Below are 20023 nucleotides of genomic sequence, written 5' to 3' on the forward strand. Positions count from 1 at the left end.
AGCGGTCGTTTCGGTACAACCGTTTACCAAAAGGTCATTTTTACGCCTTAAATTAGTCTCGAAGTTTTTGGAAATTAATATCTTGCTTTCAGCAAATAAAAAATGTTTATACACGTGTTGGTCCTTACAAATTTTGTCAGGCTTACGTATATATATTTTTATGAAATAGTAATAAAATTTAAAAATGTAAAGTTATTTGTTAGACTTATTTAGTAAAAATTTTAGTGTTATGAGAATGAAGAGACAAGTTACTAAAATTATAAAAAGTGGACGTGAATAAACGGTAAAAGTGAATTCCATTTAAGAATCTCAAAAATTAAAAATTGAGTTACTAGAATAATAGAATATCTTCACACAAAAAAAAAAGATATCCTAACGAAGGAATTTTCTTTTTATTTTACTTGATTATAAAATTATTGTTTTATTACCAATTTAGTAAGTATTATTGTAGGACAAACCTAGGCAGTAAAATGAGAGAATGTATATTTTACGGGTTTAAATTAAGATAGTATCACAGACTGAAGATTTCCTCTATATATGATCAGACCAAAATATAGAATATAAATTCATGTTTCTCATGCATACATTCTAAAGCCTTTTGTAATTAAATTGCATAAGGACAATATATCATATCATGCATTATTATGTAAAAATATTTAAGATCTATTTTGAAAAATCTCTTTCAAAGGAGACAGAATGAATGGAGACTTGCATCCGCAAACTGATGGCATATATATGATAACGGTTTTATTACGTTAGTTGTTCTTCTTTTTTCTTTGAGGGGGGGTTGGGGATTGTGTTTAAATATCATTGTCGCCTAACTTTTGCCTGCTTCCCCTAAGAGTGCTCGGAGAAACGAAGGAATCACCACATGTTATCACATTGTTTTGTAGCCATATTATATTTATATGTCCACTTGGTTTTCATTTAGAGAAGATCTAACCAAATTATTTGGTTAGCTTGATTCTTGAAAGGAAAGCAAACATAAAAGAAAATGAAAATAAGGAGTAGATAGTAAAATTCATAAGGATAGTCTCATTTGCTGAGCATTGCCAGCCCACCGGGGACCACTTTACCAAGAAAGGAAGATATCATGGCCAATTTATCAGATTGGGGTAATTTTTTTTTTTTTTTGTTGTTGAAATTACCATGTAGTCGTTTTTGAGTTATGATCCATTATGAGATGATAAGTAGTAACCAATGTTATGATTTCAACATTAAAAGTTATAATATTTATTATAACTTTTTTTAATTAAAATTATAAAATTTGTATGACTTATTTTTTTTAATTTATCACTTTTGAGTCGTAGTATATATATATTTACAACTTTAAAGTCATAAAGGTTTTTTTATGATCTTAAAATCCTAATTTTTTTTTACAACTTTAAAGTCATAAAGTTTTTTTTTATTTGCATTACTTTTTTAATTGTAATTTTTTAATTTAATAAATAAATGTTTTTTTTACTTTTTAAGTTTTATTTTATATTTTATATGATTTTATTGAATATATTATATATATTTTGAATATTTTTTATTTGATATATTTAATATATTTTTTGAATACTATTTTATTTAATATATTTTGTATATTTAATATTTTATATATATTTTTTACTAAAGTTAAAGAATTTTATTTGTTTTGTAAATGAAAAAAATAATGAAAAATAATAAAATTTAGAAAGACTTTAAATTAAATAAAAATATTAAAATATTTTGTCAGTAATATTAACTTATAATTTATGAAATAATATTAAGCTTATTGTATAAATTAAAACTTGGTTTCATACATGCTCATTGTGAAGGAGTGAATGATATAATCATAGTAAGTGTACATACAAATAAGTAGATGACTAATATTATTTCTACTTTTTATGTTTTTCTTTAATTTGTATATTTTATTTTATATGAATATATTATGTTATTTTTATTTTAACAACTATTTTTATTATGAAATTATTTTATGCTGTTGATATTAAAATAATTTATAAAATAAAATTAATATTATTTCATAAATTATAATTTAGTATTAGTAACAAGAAGAATTAATATTTTTATTTAAATTTAAGTCTTTTTAAATTTAAGTATTTTACATTAATTTTTCCATTTTAAAAAAATAAAATTCATTAACATTAATAAAAATATTAAATATAAAAAAATATATTAAATAAAACAATGTTAAAAAATATTAAAAACATAAAAATATATATACAAAATATTAAATAAAAGTAAAAAGTAAAAACATATATATTTATTAAATAATTAAATTAAAAAAATTACATTTTTTTTTAAATTAACGTAAAAAAGAAAAATTTACTATTTTAAAGTTGTAAAAAAAGCCTCTAGCACTTTAAAGTCATAAAAAAAAAATACTACAACTTAGAAGTCATAAATTAAAAAAAAAAGTTACACATCGGTCAAGACAAAATATAAAAAATAGAAATAAGGAATGTTACAAAACACATATTACGACTTATTAAAAAATAAATAATAATTTAAAACGACCTTCAATAAGTAATTCTGAACAAAAATTACTTCCACTTGATAAATTTGCCGGATATCATTACAATCTGCTTACCTAGTTACCTTGAGAGGGAAAAAGGAGGTGATGTCCCTTTATACTCATTCTTCAATCGATTTCAAATGTCCCTTTAGTTGAAACCTCTTTCACCTACAACTTTATAAGATTGACTGATGAGCTCATATCGAGTTTAAAATTGATGGAATTAAACTAGAAGATGTCCAAGATCCTGTTCAAATTTCAAATTTAACTCAAAACTAAATACAAATTAAAAGTTATATAAAAAAAATCTAATTGAAGTCAATATATATTTTGAAAAAAAAAGGTTAAAATAATATAATCAAAGTAAAAAAATATAAATTACTATAGTTAAACAACAAGACTATTAATTATTAATTAGTCTATATGGTTTGTAGATCAAGATCAAGGCATGTATCAAACTTGATCGATTTCTCCTTGTACAAAAATCCATGCTAGATTATACTTTTGTTCACCCACAACTCCACGAGCATGAACTTTCAACTCTTAAGTCCTTTTTTTTCCAAGGTTAAATGGTTAATTTAATTAGTTAACCCCATAGTTCGAGATCAAAGCAAGTGCGAAAGTGTGAATCAACTACGTACATATAATATATCCCATTCGTTAAAATTATATCATCTTATTATGAGATATAATTTTGAGAAAAATGATTATGCAGTGTGAAAAGTCTTAGAAATATTAGAATTAGTTGAAATTGCACTTAGTACAATTATATATTTTAAAATAGAGTAAACTCTCATGTTGGTCATTTATAGTTACATTTTGATCACTGATTAAATAATTTCCTTAAATATCTAAAATATTGTCATATTATTATTTTTTATAAAAAAATACATTCACAAAATTAAATTGAAGGCGCAAAAGAAAATATCTTTTGTTAACATCATTGCAATTTGCTAACTCAGTGTGTGTTGACAAATGATTATTGACATGGTCAAGTTGAAATTTATCCGAAATGGACTAGGAGCAGTTTTATCAGTTAGCGTGTTTTTCAGTATGTATTTTACTAGTGAGTCTTTCAATAAAAAAGTTGATAACATAATAAGTGAATCGTCAAGTTTGTAATAACTAGTGTGTGTATAATAAATGAATGGACTTTAATATTAATATATATTTAATATAGATAATAAATGATGAACTTTAAAATATATATTTACTAAAGATTATGAATGAATGGACTTTAACGGTGAAAACTTCATTTGTAAAATATTTATTTATATCTTATAAATAGTTTCATGATTCACATATTCTTTGAAGATCATGTTGTATGACAAGATGGATTCTACAAGAAAGTCTGGCGGACGAATTTTTTGGTATATTTTATTGTACATATTCTATATACTATTTACTAATCTTTATATTAATTTGATATTTTTTATTTACTAATATTTAAATTGAAACAAATAAATATTTACTAATCTTATTAATATTGAACTTCGAAAAAAAAAAAGAGTCAATTTCCTCCTATACATTCCGTAGTGATTTTTTCCCTCAACCAAATATCTTTCATATCTTGAATACAAAGTTGTTCTTATGACCATGTATTCTTTGTGTGCATAAAGATGAGTAAATTCTGAAGCGCGACACTCAATATCTCAAAAGAGTTAATGTACTTGTGCAAATGGAATGTGTGTATGCAATCCACCTTCCACCGAAAATATTCATAGACGATTAGGATTAGCTCTCTCATATTGAGTATGGGGATATCGTGATGCAATTACAAACTATGAATGAGAATAATGAAGGATCGATGTGCAATGTAAATTCCAAACATTACATTATGAATGTTAAATAATAACTTTTTTAAGGTTTTCCTTAATCTTCCTTCACTAATACTTACTATTGACTTTCCTTCACTAATACTTACTATTGACTTTGCTTACATTAAGGTTAAGCTATTTGAATTAGTTTTTAATTTTTTTTATTAGGTGAAAAATTTGTTTAATTATTTGATAAATAAATTTTTTAAGTAACTTTTTAGTAATTTTTAACATTTTTTTAAATACTACTTTTGAAGTAATATTTTTAAAATATTAACTTTTAGCTTCTATCTTCTAACTTTTTATATTTTTTAAATTTATATACTCAATATATTTATCTAATTTCGTAATTATTTTTTTAAAATAAATTATAATTATATTATTTTTTTATTACATTTATACTTTTTAATTACTTCAACAATTAATTTTATCGAACACTTATAACTTTTCAACTAGTTTTATTTAATATAACCTAAGATTATAAGTGACAAAAAAATCTATTATCACGATATAAAAAATGAAAATATTACTAGATTTTTTCTAATTGCGTGTGCATTTTGATTTCCAAGTAATATCTTCAATTAGTTACTTATGGATTTTGAAATCCACTTAAAATTTGTTGCAGATTTTTTCTACAGTGAGTATATTAATTTTTGCAGCAACACTGTTGGTAGAAAATTAGTGTTTCAAAAAACGTTTCCATGAAAAAAAATGCAAATAATTTTCTTAGAAAAAAACCACAAGTAATTCTGCAAATAAATCTATAAGAAAATTCAGTAAGTAAATTTACTAGTATTTTTGTTGCAAAATAATATCAAACCTCTACTGCTTTTTTAATTAAATTATTTCTTAAAATAAACATATTTTTTGGCATCTTTTATTTAAGAAATTTTTCTATTAAATAATAAATTAGCATCACGCCATCTATTAAATATATAGGATTCACGTCATACATTAAATCAGATGGTGGTTCCTTAGCTTAATTTGTCGACTCTATCTCAACAAAGGAAGAATCGTTCGTTAAGGGAAAGTCCACAATTACTTTGTTTACGCTATATCACATAAACAGGAAAAGCAACCGGAGTTTGACAAAAAAAACACTTCTTTTTATCTTATTTTTATCTTCTTTTTATTTTTTATTTCCTTTTTTCTTTCAATATTAACCACTGGTACATAAATTTATTTTATATTATCATTTAGTTACATATCATGTGTTGTAAGTTTATTATTTTTATAATAATTACTTTAAAAATAATTTTTACATTGATAATTTGTGATAATTAAACTCTCTTAATTGTGGTGAAATTTATTGCTGACTTGCATACTTGGAGTGGGCGATATTTTATATACTTGGTAAAGATACAACTCTCGCTCCATTTTCACGATGAACTTATAAATTTATCTGTGAAACCTTCTTGAGTAGACAAGCATGTCTTTTATTATCAGCATGTAGACAAACAAATTGACTAATCAGAGTCATGTGATCGATCTTTGGTGCAACTTATTTTGATTGTTTTATTCTTTATTTTTGTTTTTAAAAGAAGACTACTACTTATTAGTAATAACTCGTGTTGGCTAGCTATGCTCTATTGCATGGCTGCGGATGCACATTCACCATTGTGCGAGCAATTCCTCACAATATTTATTTATTTATTGCTGAATTGCCAAAGACCCAAGCTACAATTAATTAATACTCAACAATGAGATAACTACATCATCATCATCATCCTCCATAGTACTATAAAAGCAATTATCTGCTATCTTGTTTTGCTCCCTCAGAATATGCAGGATCCGACAATCTTGGAACTTAGCTTTGGTATCTGAAATCTTAGCAAATAGATCAGCATATTGGTTTCCTTCCTCCACTATTAACACTGTAATCATGATAATCATCATGAGATAAAATCTTATGGCATTCCTTACTCCTAATAATATCTTTAGTCAGAGCCAAAACACTCCCAACAACACCTTCCGAACTCGTCCATTTATTTCGGAATACAAATTCATTCCGTCTCCACCAAACACGATCAAGAATCACACCAAAGACAATGCTCCACGTAGTATCAAAAGCATGCTTACTACCACAGATGTTCACATGAAGCCAATTAATAATTTCCTTTTGAAAGAACAAGGAGTTATTATGGGATATTAAACGCCATCCAAACCTGCTTCGTCCATTTGCAGTCGCTAAGAGCATGCTCCAAACTTTCACATTCCTCGAGACATAGAGAACAAGTATCAATATGATTCATATGATGGCAAACCTTAAGTTCATTTAGTTACATTAAAGTCTGACGTGAGGTCCCACATTAAGTAAAAGTAAAAAAATTAAACACTATATAAATGAGAATGAAAAAAAGACTTATAAATCTAAATCTTATTTTAGGTTAAAATTTGATATTAAGTTTTCTTATATGATTACTTTATTAGTGTACATCTTATTTTTTTTTTTGGGTCCTACATAGGAATAAAGAAAACAGAGAAACCAGATGTTGGGAAAGCATCCCACACCTGCCATCTGATCTGTGCTTGGATAACCAATCCGTGCAATTGTTACTTTCCAAAGAAGAATATTCTAGTCTTATGCAAGCAAGTAGCTGCCTGATTCTAATCAAAGGAGCAAGATAGTGGAATGAATCACTGCTGTATTCCATCTCATTGACAACCCATGAAATTTAACTCAGCCTATAAGACCAAAGCAAAACAGTACCAATAAAGCCCGAGAAAGTCCTTATATTTTGACACGTAAACTCAAGGTTATGAAGGAAATTATACCTGCGCGCTTTTAGAGGATGCACATATCTATATGATGTTAAAGATTCTAACCTCAGTATAACTATTCTACCCATTTTTTTTTAAAAAAAAGGAAATACCCCAAACCATGGTATCTTCATCCATCATCATTCATCTCCACCCTCGTCAACAAAAATTCGCAAGCATTTTGATTTGAGGCGAATTAATTGTCAAAATGCTAAGAGGCATCAAAGAAAAACACCCTTTACCCTCAAGTCAATGTTCTGTATATATCTAAGTGCAAAGTTGGCCCATGTCAACCCATTTGTCCTACCAAAAGGAAACAACATCATCTCTACTCTCATGGATACAGAAGCTGTTCTTTAAATGTTGTTATCTTTAACTACAGATTTCCAAACATAAGAATCAAGATGCATTGGGAGAGGCTGCTGTGTTGAAAATGTGAGAATTCTTTAATTAAGATAACATATGAACCCATAATTTGTCCTGTTTAGACCAACAAATTCCAAACATGTTTGCCAGGAGGGAAACATTACAAGTCCTGGTCAACTGGTCAAGCCCCCTCTTTTTCTTGATTAAGTCAACATATCCCAATTATTGACCAAGTTCCAACTAAATTGGGTGTTATCATTATTTCTCCAAGTAAACTTCCGAATAGACGTATCAATGACGTCCCAGTTGTAATACATAAGTTTTGCATTGAATAAAAAGTATAGAAGAAAACTAATGTAGCTAAAGTATTCTCCCCTTCCAACCTGAAAGCAGAGAAGTCCATCTTCTCAATAATAAAGTTAAACCATTCATTTTCATCCTACCTGAAACAATAGCTAAACCTAAATATTTTCTTATATTAGTTGTATAATGAATTGAACAAATTGATTCAAACTTGGCACATTTACATCTAGGAACATTATCCACGTTAACAAACAAGTAAGAAATAGAATAGAACCATCGTTAGAGATACTAGCAAGCCACCATAACCCTTCACTAACCTTTTCTTGAATAAACAGTGTCAACATTTCCATGCATAATACAGAAAGGTGGGGTTAGAGGATATCTCCCTGTCTCAAGCCCCCTAGGAGAGAAGCTAGCTATCCAGTTTATTCACATTCCATAGTGATATATCAATTATGAATTATCAACTCTAGAATAACGTTGCACAATCTGATCTACCTTAAATTTTGTGGGGTTCTACCTTTGGCAATAAAACAAAGACAATAGTATCTGATAATTTTAGAATGATGTTCCCCACCCAAAAAAGAGCATCATTATCCACCTTCCAAACATCATCAAATTATGCCAATAAGTCCTCAATTTTGTATATTGTAATAAATAATAGGTATTATATATATATATATATATATATATATATATATATATATATATATATATTTCCACAAAAAAGATATTGTATATAGTATAATTATAATTATTTTTCTATTTTAAAGTATTTGAAAGTTTTCTCTAAATAGTTATGTATATAAAATATTTATGATTTAAACATTATAGGGTTTTTTTTATATTTTATATAAATTTTTTAAATTTCTAAATATATTTAACAATTAATTTGTAGACCATATTCTTATTTAAAAAACGTTAAATGGGTAAATTAATTTTCTTTCACGTGCTTACTCAAACTACATAAAATAAGCATTAAAAATGGACAGAATCATCAATTGAAATTACAATAATTAACAATAAAAGTTGAATAAAATCCAATGGAGGATATAAGGCGTGTGGAAAAGTTAACATATAATTTAAGTGAAAGATAAAAGATAAAAAGTAGCTATAAATTTGAAGTTAAGAGTTGATGAAAAATTGATAAATTAATTGGTTAAATTGAAATATTAAATAATTAATTATTTAATTAAAACTTAAAATTTAATAACTATAAATTTTTACATTTTAGTTTATTGTAAATCATTTATCATCTCATTTTAAAAATAAAAATATTTTTTATTCTTATTTATAAATATATTTATTAAACAAAATAATGCATTTCAAATCGGACAAAATTAAGGAAATAAAAAGATTTTCTCAATTACACTTTTTTTTTTATGAATTCTTCAAATACAAGTTTTTCTTTATTCAGCAAATCTATTCCAAAAAATGCCAATATAAAGAAAAAACCCTAATTACTTAACACAAAAAAATGCCCCGCTAATTGAAAAAATAAAAACAGAGAAAAAAACCCTAATTACTTGAGGGTGTAAACGGCTCGTTAGATCGAATTTTATTTATTTTTTAACCCATTTCAAATAAATTTAATTGAACTGTTTTTTTTAATCCAATTTAATTTAATCCAATTTTAATTGGACTAGGTATCAGGTTGAATCAAAATATCTAAGTTAACAATAATTATAAAACAAACATAACATTTTGTGTTAGAATGGATTGAGTTGGATTTTAAGCAGATTCAAAACTTTAAACCTATCACTCAATCAAAATATAATCAATTTCATTAAATTAAAATCAATGGAATCCAATAATTCAATCTAACTCACAATATATAATTTGGATGGGATTATATGATTGAGGTTTTTTTTACTAGAAAGGAGTATTTTTTTTTGGTATTTTACACTTGTGGGTAGGTTTAATTTTAAATTAATCACAGAAAGGAGAGTAAGTCATAATAAGTGTTATTATTATTTTTTTTTAACTAAAGTTATAACTAATTTTACAACTTTAGTATAAATTTTTGTAGACTTTAAAGTTGTAACTTCTATTTTTTGGTTTTCAACTTCAAAGTCATAAAAACTTTTTTGTTCTTGGTCATACGACTTCAAAGTCATAATACTCTTTTTTTTTAAATAAAAGTTATAAACTTTTTTGTAAAAGCTTTTTCTTGATAAAATTTTTAAATTTTTTTGACAGTAATTTTGTTATTTTATTTTGTTTTCTAATTTTTTAAAATGGTAAAACAATTTATTTATTTAATTATTAAATAAATAGTTCTAATTTTACTTGTTATTAATTTTATTTAATATGATGCATATTTTTTATGGTTTAATTTAATATGTTATATTTCTTTTTTAATTTTTATTATTTAAAATATATTATATCTTTTTAATATTGTCATATTTAAATATTTTTATTTATTTAAAATTTAGATAATTTTTTTGGATTGGATTTATATGTGTTTGTTGTCTTCTTATTCTACAATATCTACTTTTAAATGTAAAAATATTAAAAAGATATAATATATTTTAAATAATAAAATATTAAAAAAATATAACATTAAATAAAATCATAAAAAAATATACACCATATTAAATGGAACTAATAACAAGTAAAGTTAAAATTTTTTATTTGATAATTAAATAAATGATTTTTTTACAAATTAAAAAGAATTATAAAACAAAATAAAATAACAAAATTACTGTAAAAAATAATTTAAAAATCTTATTAAAAAAAGGTTTTACGATTATAACTTTTATTAAAAAGAAAAGATATTAGGAGTTTAAGTTGTAATACTAATAAAAATTCTAAAAAAAATTTCAATTTTAAAATTGTAAAAGAAAAAAAATTCTGACTTAAAAGTGATAAAAAAAATTATACTAAAATCATAAAATTATTTATAATTGTTACGAGTCTCACCCGAGAGCCATGACACGAGTCACAACTAATTAATTTGAAATCACTCCATATGCAAAATACCAAAAAAAACCCCTTTTGGATAAAAAAACCTGGATTTGGATCAATCCACTGACACTAACTGCATTACACAACGGTATAGGTCAGTAACAGATAAATGAGATTATCTTTTTTTGGTAGAGAATCAATTAAATTATTTTAAAAATGATTTAATTGATTATTAGAAACCCTAATTATTTGAAAAGATCCTAAGATATTCTATGCAAAAGCGAAAAGAGAACAAAAATTAGGGCGAACCGGGTCATACTCACAGGTGAAGTGAAAGAGAGATTCTGCGTGAAGGAAGTGCGAAGCGAGTGAGCTTGGAAATGGCGGAGGAGCAAGCTGAATTCAGGATTTACAATTCGATGAGTCAGCAGAAAGAGATCTTCAAAACCAAAGTCCCCGGCAAGGTTTCCATGTACGTTTGCGGAGTCACTGCCTACGACTTCAGCCATCTCGGTCACGCTCGCGCCGCCGTTTCCTTCGATATCCTCTTCAGGTAACCATTTACCATCTCATCATCACATTCATTCCCCCATTTCTTCAAGGCTATAAAATAATGCGTTGACTGGGCTCACTTTGTTATTATTCTCCAGATTAGATTTACGTGCCTTTAGATATTATATTATCTCAGAGCATTTGGAATTTGAAATTGTTGATGTGACGATTGGGAGTTAACATGTGGTTTCTACTCTGGTTGTAGGTACCTTAAGCACTTGGACTATGAGATTACATATGTGCGGAATTTCACTGATGTTGATGACAAGGTAAGGATACAATTTCTAACCTGCTGGTGTGGTTGCTACCATAACGTTGCGTCTTTATCCCTTTTTTCTTTTTAAAATAATTTTCATCCTTCTTTGTTCACATGATTCTAGTTGCATCTGTTTAATCCTTTCAATATCATGTCCATATTTGGACCTGTGAATGATATAAGATTAGAATATGAAACTGTAAGGATATATACTATCATAACGATTGAAATGAGGTTTGTGTTAATCAAAGCATCTTAATTTAATAAACCCATATGTACTAATGTAGTAGCAGTAGCGTCTCCTAGTTTAGCAAAATGTATTTGGAGATGGCTACATGGGTTGAATGCTTCCAGTATCTAGCAGATCATGTCAAGGTAGTTCTTATTATAATAAATAGAGTATTGCCCATGTTTATGAATATATTACTGATATCTAGGTCAATATATGGCAGCTCCCTATCTAATAAATGTTGTGAATTTCTCTAATGATCTTTCCTTTTTATGGTCAGCTTGGTATGGAGGTAAATATGGGGTTAATAAAAATTCATTCCTTGATTTTATTTGTAAAATTGTATTCAAAACTGATCTATGAATCGACCCCCATCTTTTTGGTAAATACTAATATATTGAGAGTGATACTCTCAATGACTGAGATTTGATTTAACAGATAGTGGATTTGTTTCTTTCTTTTGTTGAGTCTTTTTAATTGCTCGATAGATAATTTGATAAGCCAATGATTTTTTTGTGTTTCAAAATTTATTAAATAAAATTTTAAATTTAATCCAATGGCTTGTATGGTTATTCAGTCCATGTGCTATACTATTATTGGATTTAGTGTAATACTCTATTTTTGTCGCATTATGCTACGCCTAACTGACCCTTAGCATGTAAGAAATGCGTGTTATATGAAATGTCTTTTTAGAAATGAATTGGACTTGTTCTAGAAAATCAAATTAGTGCTTAACAATCAATGGGGATATGTAGTGAATAATGTTTTTAAATAATATTATTTGGGAGTCAAAATATATTTTTAGAAATGAATTGGACTTGTTGTTCTAGAAAATTAAATCAGTGCTTAACATTCAATGGGGATATGTAGTGAATAGTGTTTTTAAATAATATTATCTGGGAGTCAAAAATATAAAAATCTTTGATCTAGTCTCCCCTGTTACCCTGTCTTGTGGTCTGTGATTTTAGGATTCATTGGCCAAAGTGATTCAACTGTATGATAGAGGAATGATTATTTAGGTTTTTCAATTGCTATCAAATCTTTTCTTTTGTTTAGTATTATCTTCTACTGAAAAGTTTATATCTGGATACTGAAATGCACTGTAGTAGATTTAATCCATGTTATGTAGACATAACTTTTAAAATAAGCCATACACAGTGCATATCTCTACATGCTTCATGTCTGGGGGCATCATCCTTTGTGATAATAGCTCAAATGTCGGTCTTCAAGTTGATAGTGTCTTCTTTTGCTTGTTTGTTTGAACTATCTTTATTTCATTATTTTTGTTGCTGTTGACTTGCTGTTCTTTATTTCTTCACTCTAAAATCTCATCCTTTTGAATTTGAATGATGAGCCTATATTTAGCAATGCTGGTTTTTGTGATAGCTCTCGCTGTCGGAATCATTGTTGTCAAAATCGTGATGTTTTTTACTCATAGGATTGCATGATCCTTCATATTTCACCGTCTTCAATTTTGTCTCCACATAGCATTGTAATATGGCAGGATTGGAGTAAGATTATCAGACAAACATATTAATTCATGGGATCAGCATACTGGAAGGAGTTCTGAACCTGCAACAGAGACAAATTGGGCTGCTTGACTCAGGAGAAGCAACACACTACCCTCTTCATTTTTTACCTCATTTCTCCTCTCTCCCTCACCTCACTGTCTGCCCCTTCAATCCCCCATGCATTTCTCCTCTCTTCCTCTCAGATCTCAATTTTCCTTTGTCTCTGTCCTAAATCCATCTGCCTCTGTTCAAATCTCAGGTCATGTTCCAGACCAACATAGTTTGTGCTATGTGGTTCTCTTCCATATATGAGGTCGAGACTTATGAGTTGGTATTTGACCTTCTTATGCATGTTGAATTTAAGTTAAATTAAATGTTGTGATTTGAAGGTTATTTCTCTTAACTGTTATTTTATATGCATATATACGTGTTTAAATATAACTTTGTTTTTAGGTAGGGTCTTACGTTTCTTGTTACCATATCATGATTCATACAGTTTCCCTCCATTTCCAATCCTAGGTAGGATCTTGGTTTTGACAACCTTGGATATAAGTTTCACCAAGTTCATTTGTCCTAGAAAACATGGACTTTGAAAGTGTATTATTCTACATGAGTTTCTTATACGATTCTTTAGTGCTTACTAGAGACTGCTAATATCAGAATTGTTGCAGATAATAAAGCGAGCAAATGAGACCGGGGAGGATCCATTGATGTTGAGCAACCGTTTTTGTGATGAATACAATGCTGATATGGCTGATCTTCAGTGCAAGACACCATCTAAGGAACCTCGTGTTTCTGAACACCTTAACGAGATAAAGGACATGATAACCCAGGTTTAATTTTTTTGGTATAAGATTGCTATGTTTTGCTTTTGTTTGAATTTTTCTAATGGAATCTGCTAAAAAAAGCCTTTTGCTCCACTTTTGTTTCAATTAAATTCCAATTGACATTTTTCCATGCTGTTTTATATTAGTCAATACTTCTTTTTTGTCAAGTGCATTTGGAGTTTATATGTTTCCTGTAACATGTTAATTAAAATATCATTTATTTTATAAGACTATCTGTATACATTATGCTATGTCTTGTGCTTTTTATAAAAAAAACTTATCTAGTATTCATTGCTGTTGTAGTGAGAATGAATTTTGATTTTCTGTCCTCATGCTCTTCACCCTGCCCTGCTACTCCAACTATTTTTCCTTCTTCAATCTTCCAGCAATGTAATGTATAATGTATCCTATAATGATGATTTAGCTCATTTACTTGTGAATAAAGATATTCAGATTGAGCAGGACTTATGAAAGCAAAACAAAAGTGTTAAAAGACTGGCTGTTTTAATTTGTTAATATTGAGAGATATGAAGCTCAGAAGCTGCGCACAATCTCCAACTGTTACTCTTTTTCAAATTGGATAAATGTTGGCTGATTATGTATTTCATTATAGTTTGATGATTCAGAGTATCATTTCCTATTTGATACCTTTGAATTCCATATTAGAAGTTGCAATTGAATCGATTCAATACATTTCTTATGTAACCATGGGTGCTATATTGGATTTGAATCAGATTTCAGATCAATCTATATTGATTGACTGCCTCCATTATGTTGTTGCTAGTAAATACATCAATGAGAAGAGATTGTAAATGATGACAAACTTAGGGCTTCTTTGCTTTGAGAAAATAGTTTTTTCCCTATTTTGTCTAATAATTATAAACTGTCACTATTTTCATTTTATTTATTGTTTTCAAAGATCTGCATAGAAATTTTAAACACAAGACAAAGTGGAAACAATCTACCATTTTTATTTATTAATGATACAAGAAGCATATTTAATTGAGGCTGCTTGTCATTTTCAGTAAAAAGTGTCATTGAAGTTGAAGCATGAAAAATTACAATATAACATTTGGATTGGGTTGTGGTATGTTTTCCTCTAGTTCCAACTTCTTAGGAATTAATTAAGAATTCAAAAGATGGTCAATCATTATGTACTTTGCAGATTATCAGCAATGGCTATGCGTACGAAGTTGATGGCGATGTTTTCTATGCTGTTGATAAATGCCCAAATTATGGTATGCTATCTGGACAAAGGCTAGAACATAATAGAGCTGGAGAACGAGTAGCTGTGGACTCAAGAAAGCGTCACCCAGCTGATTTTGCATTGTGGAAGGTGCGAGAACCTTTACCAGTTATTTTAACATATTTTAGTAACATTTGAAATCTCTGACATTTCTTATAATATTAATAATGATAATTGCAGGCTGCTAAACCAGGTGAGCCTAGCTGGGACAGCCCTTGGGGTCCTGGAAGACCTGGGTGGCACATTGAATGCAGTGCAATGAGTGCTTGTTATTTAACTCATAAATTTGATATCCATGGTGGTGGAATTGATTTAATCTTTCCTCATCATGAAAATGAGATTGCACAGAGCTGGGCTGCAGACCATGAGAGCCATGTCAGTTATTGGATGCATAATGGGCATGTCACTAATAACAATGAAAAGATGTCAAAATCCTTAGGCAACTTTTTCACTATTCGCCAGGTCAGTCCTTAGCTAACTTTTTCACCATTCTTCTGGTTAATGATGGTTTTTAATTCTTTCTAGATATTTGTATAAGGTTTTGCATGGTAGAAGTCTCTTGCAAGATGTCTTGTGCATATCTTTCATGATATTTTTTCTTGCAGATCACTGAGCGTTACCATCCACTTGCTTTGAGGCACTTTTTGATTAGTGCCCATTACAGATCTCCACTAAATTACTCAATCTCACAGCTGGAGAACTCATCAGATGCTATTTACTATATATTTCAGGTAAGCAGCCTCCAAATACCTGTATCAGGAATTCTGTGTTGTTGCTTAAAAGTTGATGGGTGAGTTCATCTCTCAGGGTTGACAGAGTTTTGCCATTATGTAATCTGAAATTGTTTTTATTTGGTGTTATGTCTGTGCAAATGTTTTTTTGTGAATAGATCTGAAGTTTTGTATCCCAATACTGCTGCTTAAGTTAAGCATGTTGTGTCTTGGATATAGAATTGCCAGTACATCTTTCCTTCTACTTTAGTTTTTTTGAAAGAAGATATTTACTACTGTGATGTGATGAAAATTCCCCATGTATATTAAATGTCCAAATGTTGCAAGGACGATCTTGTGAGTCATATTATAAGGGAAATTATTGGTCTCTGCAGTGTACTTGTTATAACTTATAAGTAAAACAAGGGAAAAGGTAGAATTACATAAAAGGCAGATTTTGTTTATCAGGGTTGGATGGTACTTGCGGCAAAAGTAAAGTTTCTCAACTCTACCACAATTTTGCTATGATTTAGATCTATTGACATAAAATATTAAAGTTAAAGATACCTGTTTGCAATACTGCAATATTGTTAGGTTTAATTGATGACATTACTCTAGGGATATTGTTCAAAATAGCTTCTTTTTACTACTGTGATTTCCATAGATATGAGAGTGATTTTTTTCTTCTTCTTTTGGTTGTTAGACTCTTCAAGATTGTAAAGATGCTGTATCACCATTACTTCAAGGGGAAACTGAGAAGAATGAAAAGGTACCTCAAATTAATGAGGCTGCCAAGGAATGCATTAAGAAGTTGAATGTTGAGTTTCAAACAAAAATGTCAGATGACTTGCAGACACCAGTGATACTAACTGGTGCTCTTCAAGAGGCCTTAAAATTTGTGAACACTTCTTTAAAGATGTTGAAGGTATGTAAATGGGACCAGTTTCTTGTATTGCATGCGTGGGTGCTACAGGCATTTTCATGCGTTGGAAATGTGCCCGTAATTCATGAAATATATTGTCTATCTTCCAGAAGAAAATGCAGAAAAGAGCTCAGTTGCAATTGATTCAATCCTTATTGGAAGTGGAGAAAGAAGTTGGAAAAGTTTTGGACGTCCTAGGATTATTGTCCTCTAAATCTTATGCCGAGGTGACTCATTTTATCAACCCGAGCTTAATTGCCTGTTTTGGAAAACCATTGCGAATATTTAACAATTATTATTGTTATTTGTTCATTAGGTTCTGCATCAGTTAAAAGATAAGGCATTGAACAGAGCAGGTCTGACAGAAGATGAAGTGCTACATCTGATAGAAGAACGAACTCAAGCTAGGATTAATAAGGATTTCGCCAAAAGTGATAAGATGAGGGCTGATTTGGCTACCAAGGGCATTGCCCTTATGGATGTGGGCAACGAAATAATTTGGAGACCATGCATCCCGAGTGAACCACTTGTTGCAGAAGTTGTTCATAGAGACCAGAGGGCACCTACAGTTGAAGAAAAGCAGTCCTCATCTTCAGTGAATCAAAAAGTGGATGAGATACCTGGTGGTCGAGAAGGGAATGACCTACATACAACAACATGAAGGTAGAGTCAATGTCCCTCCTTAGCTATGATTAATACAGAAAATGTTATAATAATTTATCAAAATACTGCACAAGGCTTGTTGAAGATTGTATATCAGTTGAAGGCTATGTATGACCATACCTAGTTGTCTAGGACGTGAATCGTGTTACACATTTCTCATGTTGGGTCTTTTACGGTCCGGTCTCTGGAGTCTGGATTAGTTTAACCGATTTGACAAATGCATGAACACTACCCCATACCGAGATTTTGTTCTTTTGACACTCAGATTGGATTTCTTGCTCTTGCTTTGTACTACAGAAAGCACGAATATTTTTTTCAAGAATCTAGAGTTTGATTCTCTCTTATCTGGTTTGTGCTATTGATGGACGTTAGCTTGATTTCTTAAACTATCCTATTAGCTTGATTTTTTTTATAGTAGTTTTCTATTTATCTGCTTAGGTTTATTATCACGTTTGATTTGAGGCTGCCGAAGCAATGCTTAGAGATTAGACAGTCAAATCTTCGAATTTAGGAAATGGAACACCTGAATGTGCAGACAAATCACTGGAGCAGTCTGAATTTGTGATTTTTTCTTTGATGAAGTTTTAGAGTAATACTATATTACAATAAGCCCAGATATACAAGTCAATGAAGCCTAGCTATACTATGAACTTTTAGAGTAGTGCTATCGTTCGATTTTTGTATGAGGTATATTTAAGATTTCTTGAAATCATGTAATATGCCAATGATTTTGTATTAAATAATGTTGTTAGATGAAAGTCACATTATAAATGTAATGCATAAATGGTTATTTAACTTTTTTTTCATTTTACAAAAAAATAAAAAATGTCGGAGTTAATTTAAAATTTAGCCAATTTTGACTTTTTATTTTACACTTTTTTTCCTGAGAGATTAATGAGATATAATTTGTCTATTTTATCGTGGATGAGAGTCTTTTTTGTGGTCATTTTTTATTTTCTTTTTGTACCTTTCAGCATTGTTGACAAGATATTAACTTTAGGATTTCAAAGGATAAAGTTAAAAATTTGAGTAAAGTTTCATAATTGATAATATAAATAATAATATTCAAAACATATTTAATACAATGTCTAAAATTAACTATTAGCGACCCTAAAAATTGTAGGATAAAATATCTTGGAAAGCTATTCGTTCATCATCGCTTATCATCACTGATAAATTCATTCGCATTAAAATGGATTACGTGTAACATTAATCTTTCAAGAAAAAGAAGTGTAATTCTTAAAATAAAAATGACATAATCATTTAAACATCTCGCGAAAGATATTAGTATCATTTACTGAAAATTATGAGATATTTAATTATCAGTTGTAAGCACTCAATGAGCTTAAGACATACTCTGATCTTGTGAGCTCTCAAGATTCAATTCACTTAAGTTCTATTTTTCATCATTGTACCAAAAAAAAGAAAATATATCAACGATTCTGGAAAGCAAGGAGTTGGCACCGATAAAAAATGAATTATTGAAATATCGCCTAACGCCTAAACTCTGATTGTTTCAAGTACGTTATTCTTAAATTTTTAAGCGAGTTTAAATCACACAAATGACAAATCAATCAAATAATTAAAGAAAATGCTGATGTGAAACCACTTTTAATGGTCAGGATCCGACGAATTGGAGCTAAGGATTTGGCAATCTTATATTTTTTACTTTAGAAGAAAATTTAAGACTTTCTTACTTCAATGGAATAATTTAATTTTTAGGACTCGTCAATTAGAATAAAAAACTATGGTTTGGCTAAATTACACTTTGAGTATCTAATTCAATAAGAATATTTTGTACTGACGTCTTTACTAAAAATAAAACTTTTGAAGTGATGTGTTTATATATTTAACGTGGATAAGTAAAAGTACGATTATTTACAAATTTTAGAAGGTTAAAATATAATATATTCTAAATTCTAAATTAAATTAAAAATAAACAGACTCTTAATTGCTTTAAAAATAAGAATGAAATATATTCAATAAGTATACAGTTTTTTTTTTCATTATCATTCAATCACAAACAATTATATAAAATAAATTTAAACTTTTATAATAGCTATATTAAAAATTATAAAAAAATTATTATTTTGTTGATAGTATAAAAACTTTTATATTAAACGTACATGCCTATTAGACTCAAGTTACCTTATTTTTAAAATATCTTGTCTATAGAATCTTGAATAATTATATATAATTTACTTTTAAATTTATTTAATACAAAATTATTGAATAAAGTAATAATTTATAATGACATAATTTAATGTCTGTTTTATATATGTATGATTCTGATTTGACACACGAGAAACAACAAATGATGAATTTGTATCATATCATTGTTTGAAGGAAAAGGATTAATGAACACACCTAGAGAAAGAAAGAGATAAAAGGGAGTAAAAACAGAGAATGAAATATAAATATAACAAGTAGTATAACATGACAAGAAAATAAATA

At 28.4% G+C, this 20023-nt stretch overlaps 1 protein-coding gene across 3 annotated transcripts; it reads left to right on the forward strand.

The window, feature by feature from the left end:
• Positions 1 to 10778: 10778 nt before the first annotated feature.
• Positions 10779 to 18309, forward strand: LOC100777447 (cysteine--tRNA ligase 2, cytoplasmic). 3 transcript variants are annotated; one of them, XM_006605843.4, is made up of 10 exons: positions 10779 to 11206; positions 11411 to 11474; positions 13873 to 14034; positions 15194 to 15364; positions 15455 to 15736; positions 15880 to 16005; positions 16688 to 16909; positions 17017 to 17133; positions 17223 to 17569; positions 18008 to 18309. In XM_006605843.4, exons 1-9 carry the CDS (start codon positions 11034 to 11036, stop codon positions 17565 to 17567), a joined length of 1662 nt encoding a protein of 553 aa, XP_006605906.1. In that variant the 5' UTR covers positions 10779 to 11033; the 3' UTR covers positions 17568 to 17569; positions 18008 to 18309. The 3 variants fall into 3 exon arrangements, with proteins under 3 accessions (XP_006605906.1, XP_006605905.1, XP_006605907.1); XM_006605842.4 differs by lacking the exon at positions 18008 to 18309 and having other exon boundaries at positions 17223 to 17913; XM_006605844.4 differs by lacking the exons at positions 10779 to 11206; positions 11411 to 11474; positions 18008 to 18309 and adding an exon at positions 13318 to 13532 and having other exon boundaries at positions 17223 to 17913.
• The last annotated feature ends 1714 nt before the right edge of the window (positions 18310 to 20023 follow it).

This window comes from Glycine max, chromosome 20, assembly GCF_000004515.6.
Source record: "Glycine max cultivar Williams 82 chromosome 20, Glycine_max_v4.0, whole genome shotgun sequence".
In the NCBI taxonomy this organism is placed as follows: domain Eukaryota; kingdom Viridiplantae; phylum Streptophyta; class Magnoliopsida; order Fabales; family Fabaceae; genus Glycine; species Glycine max.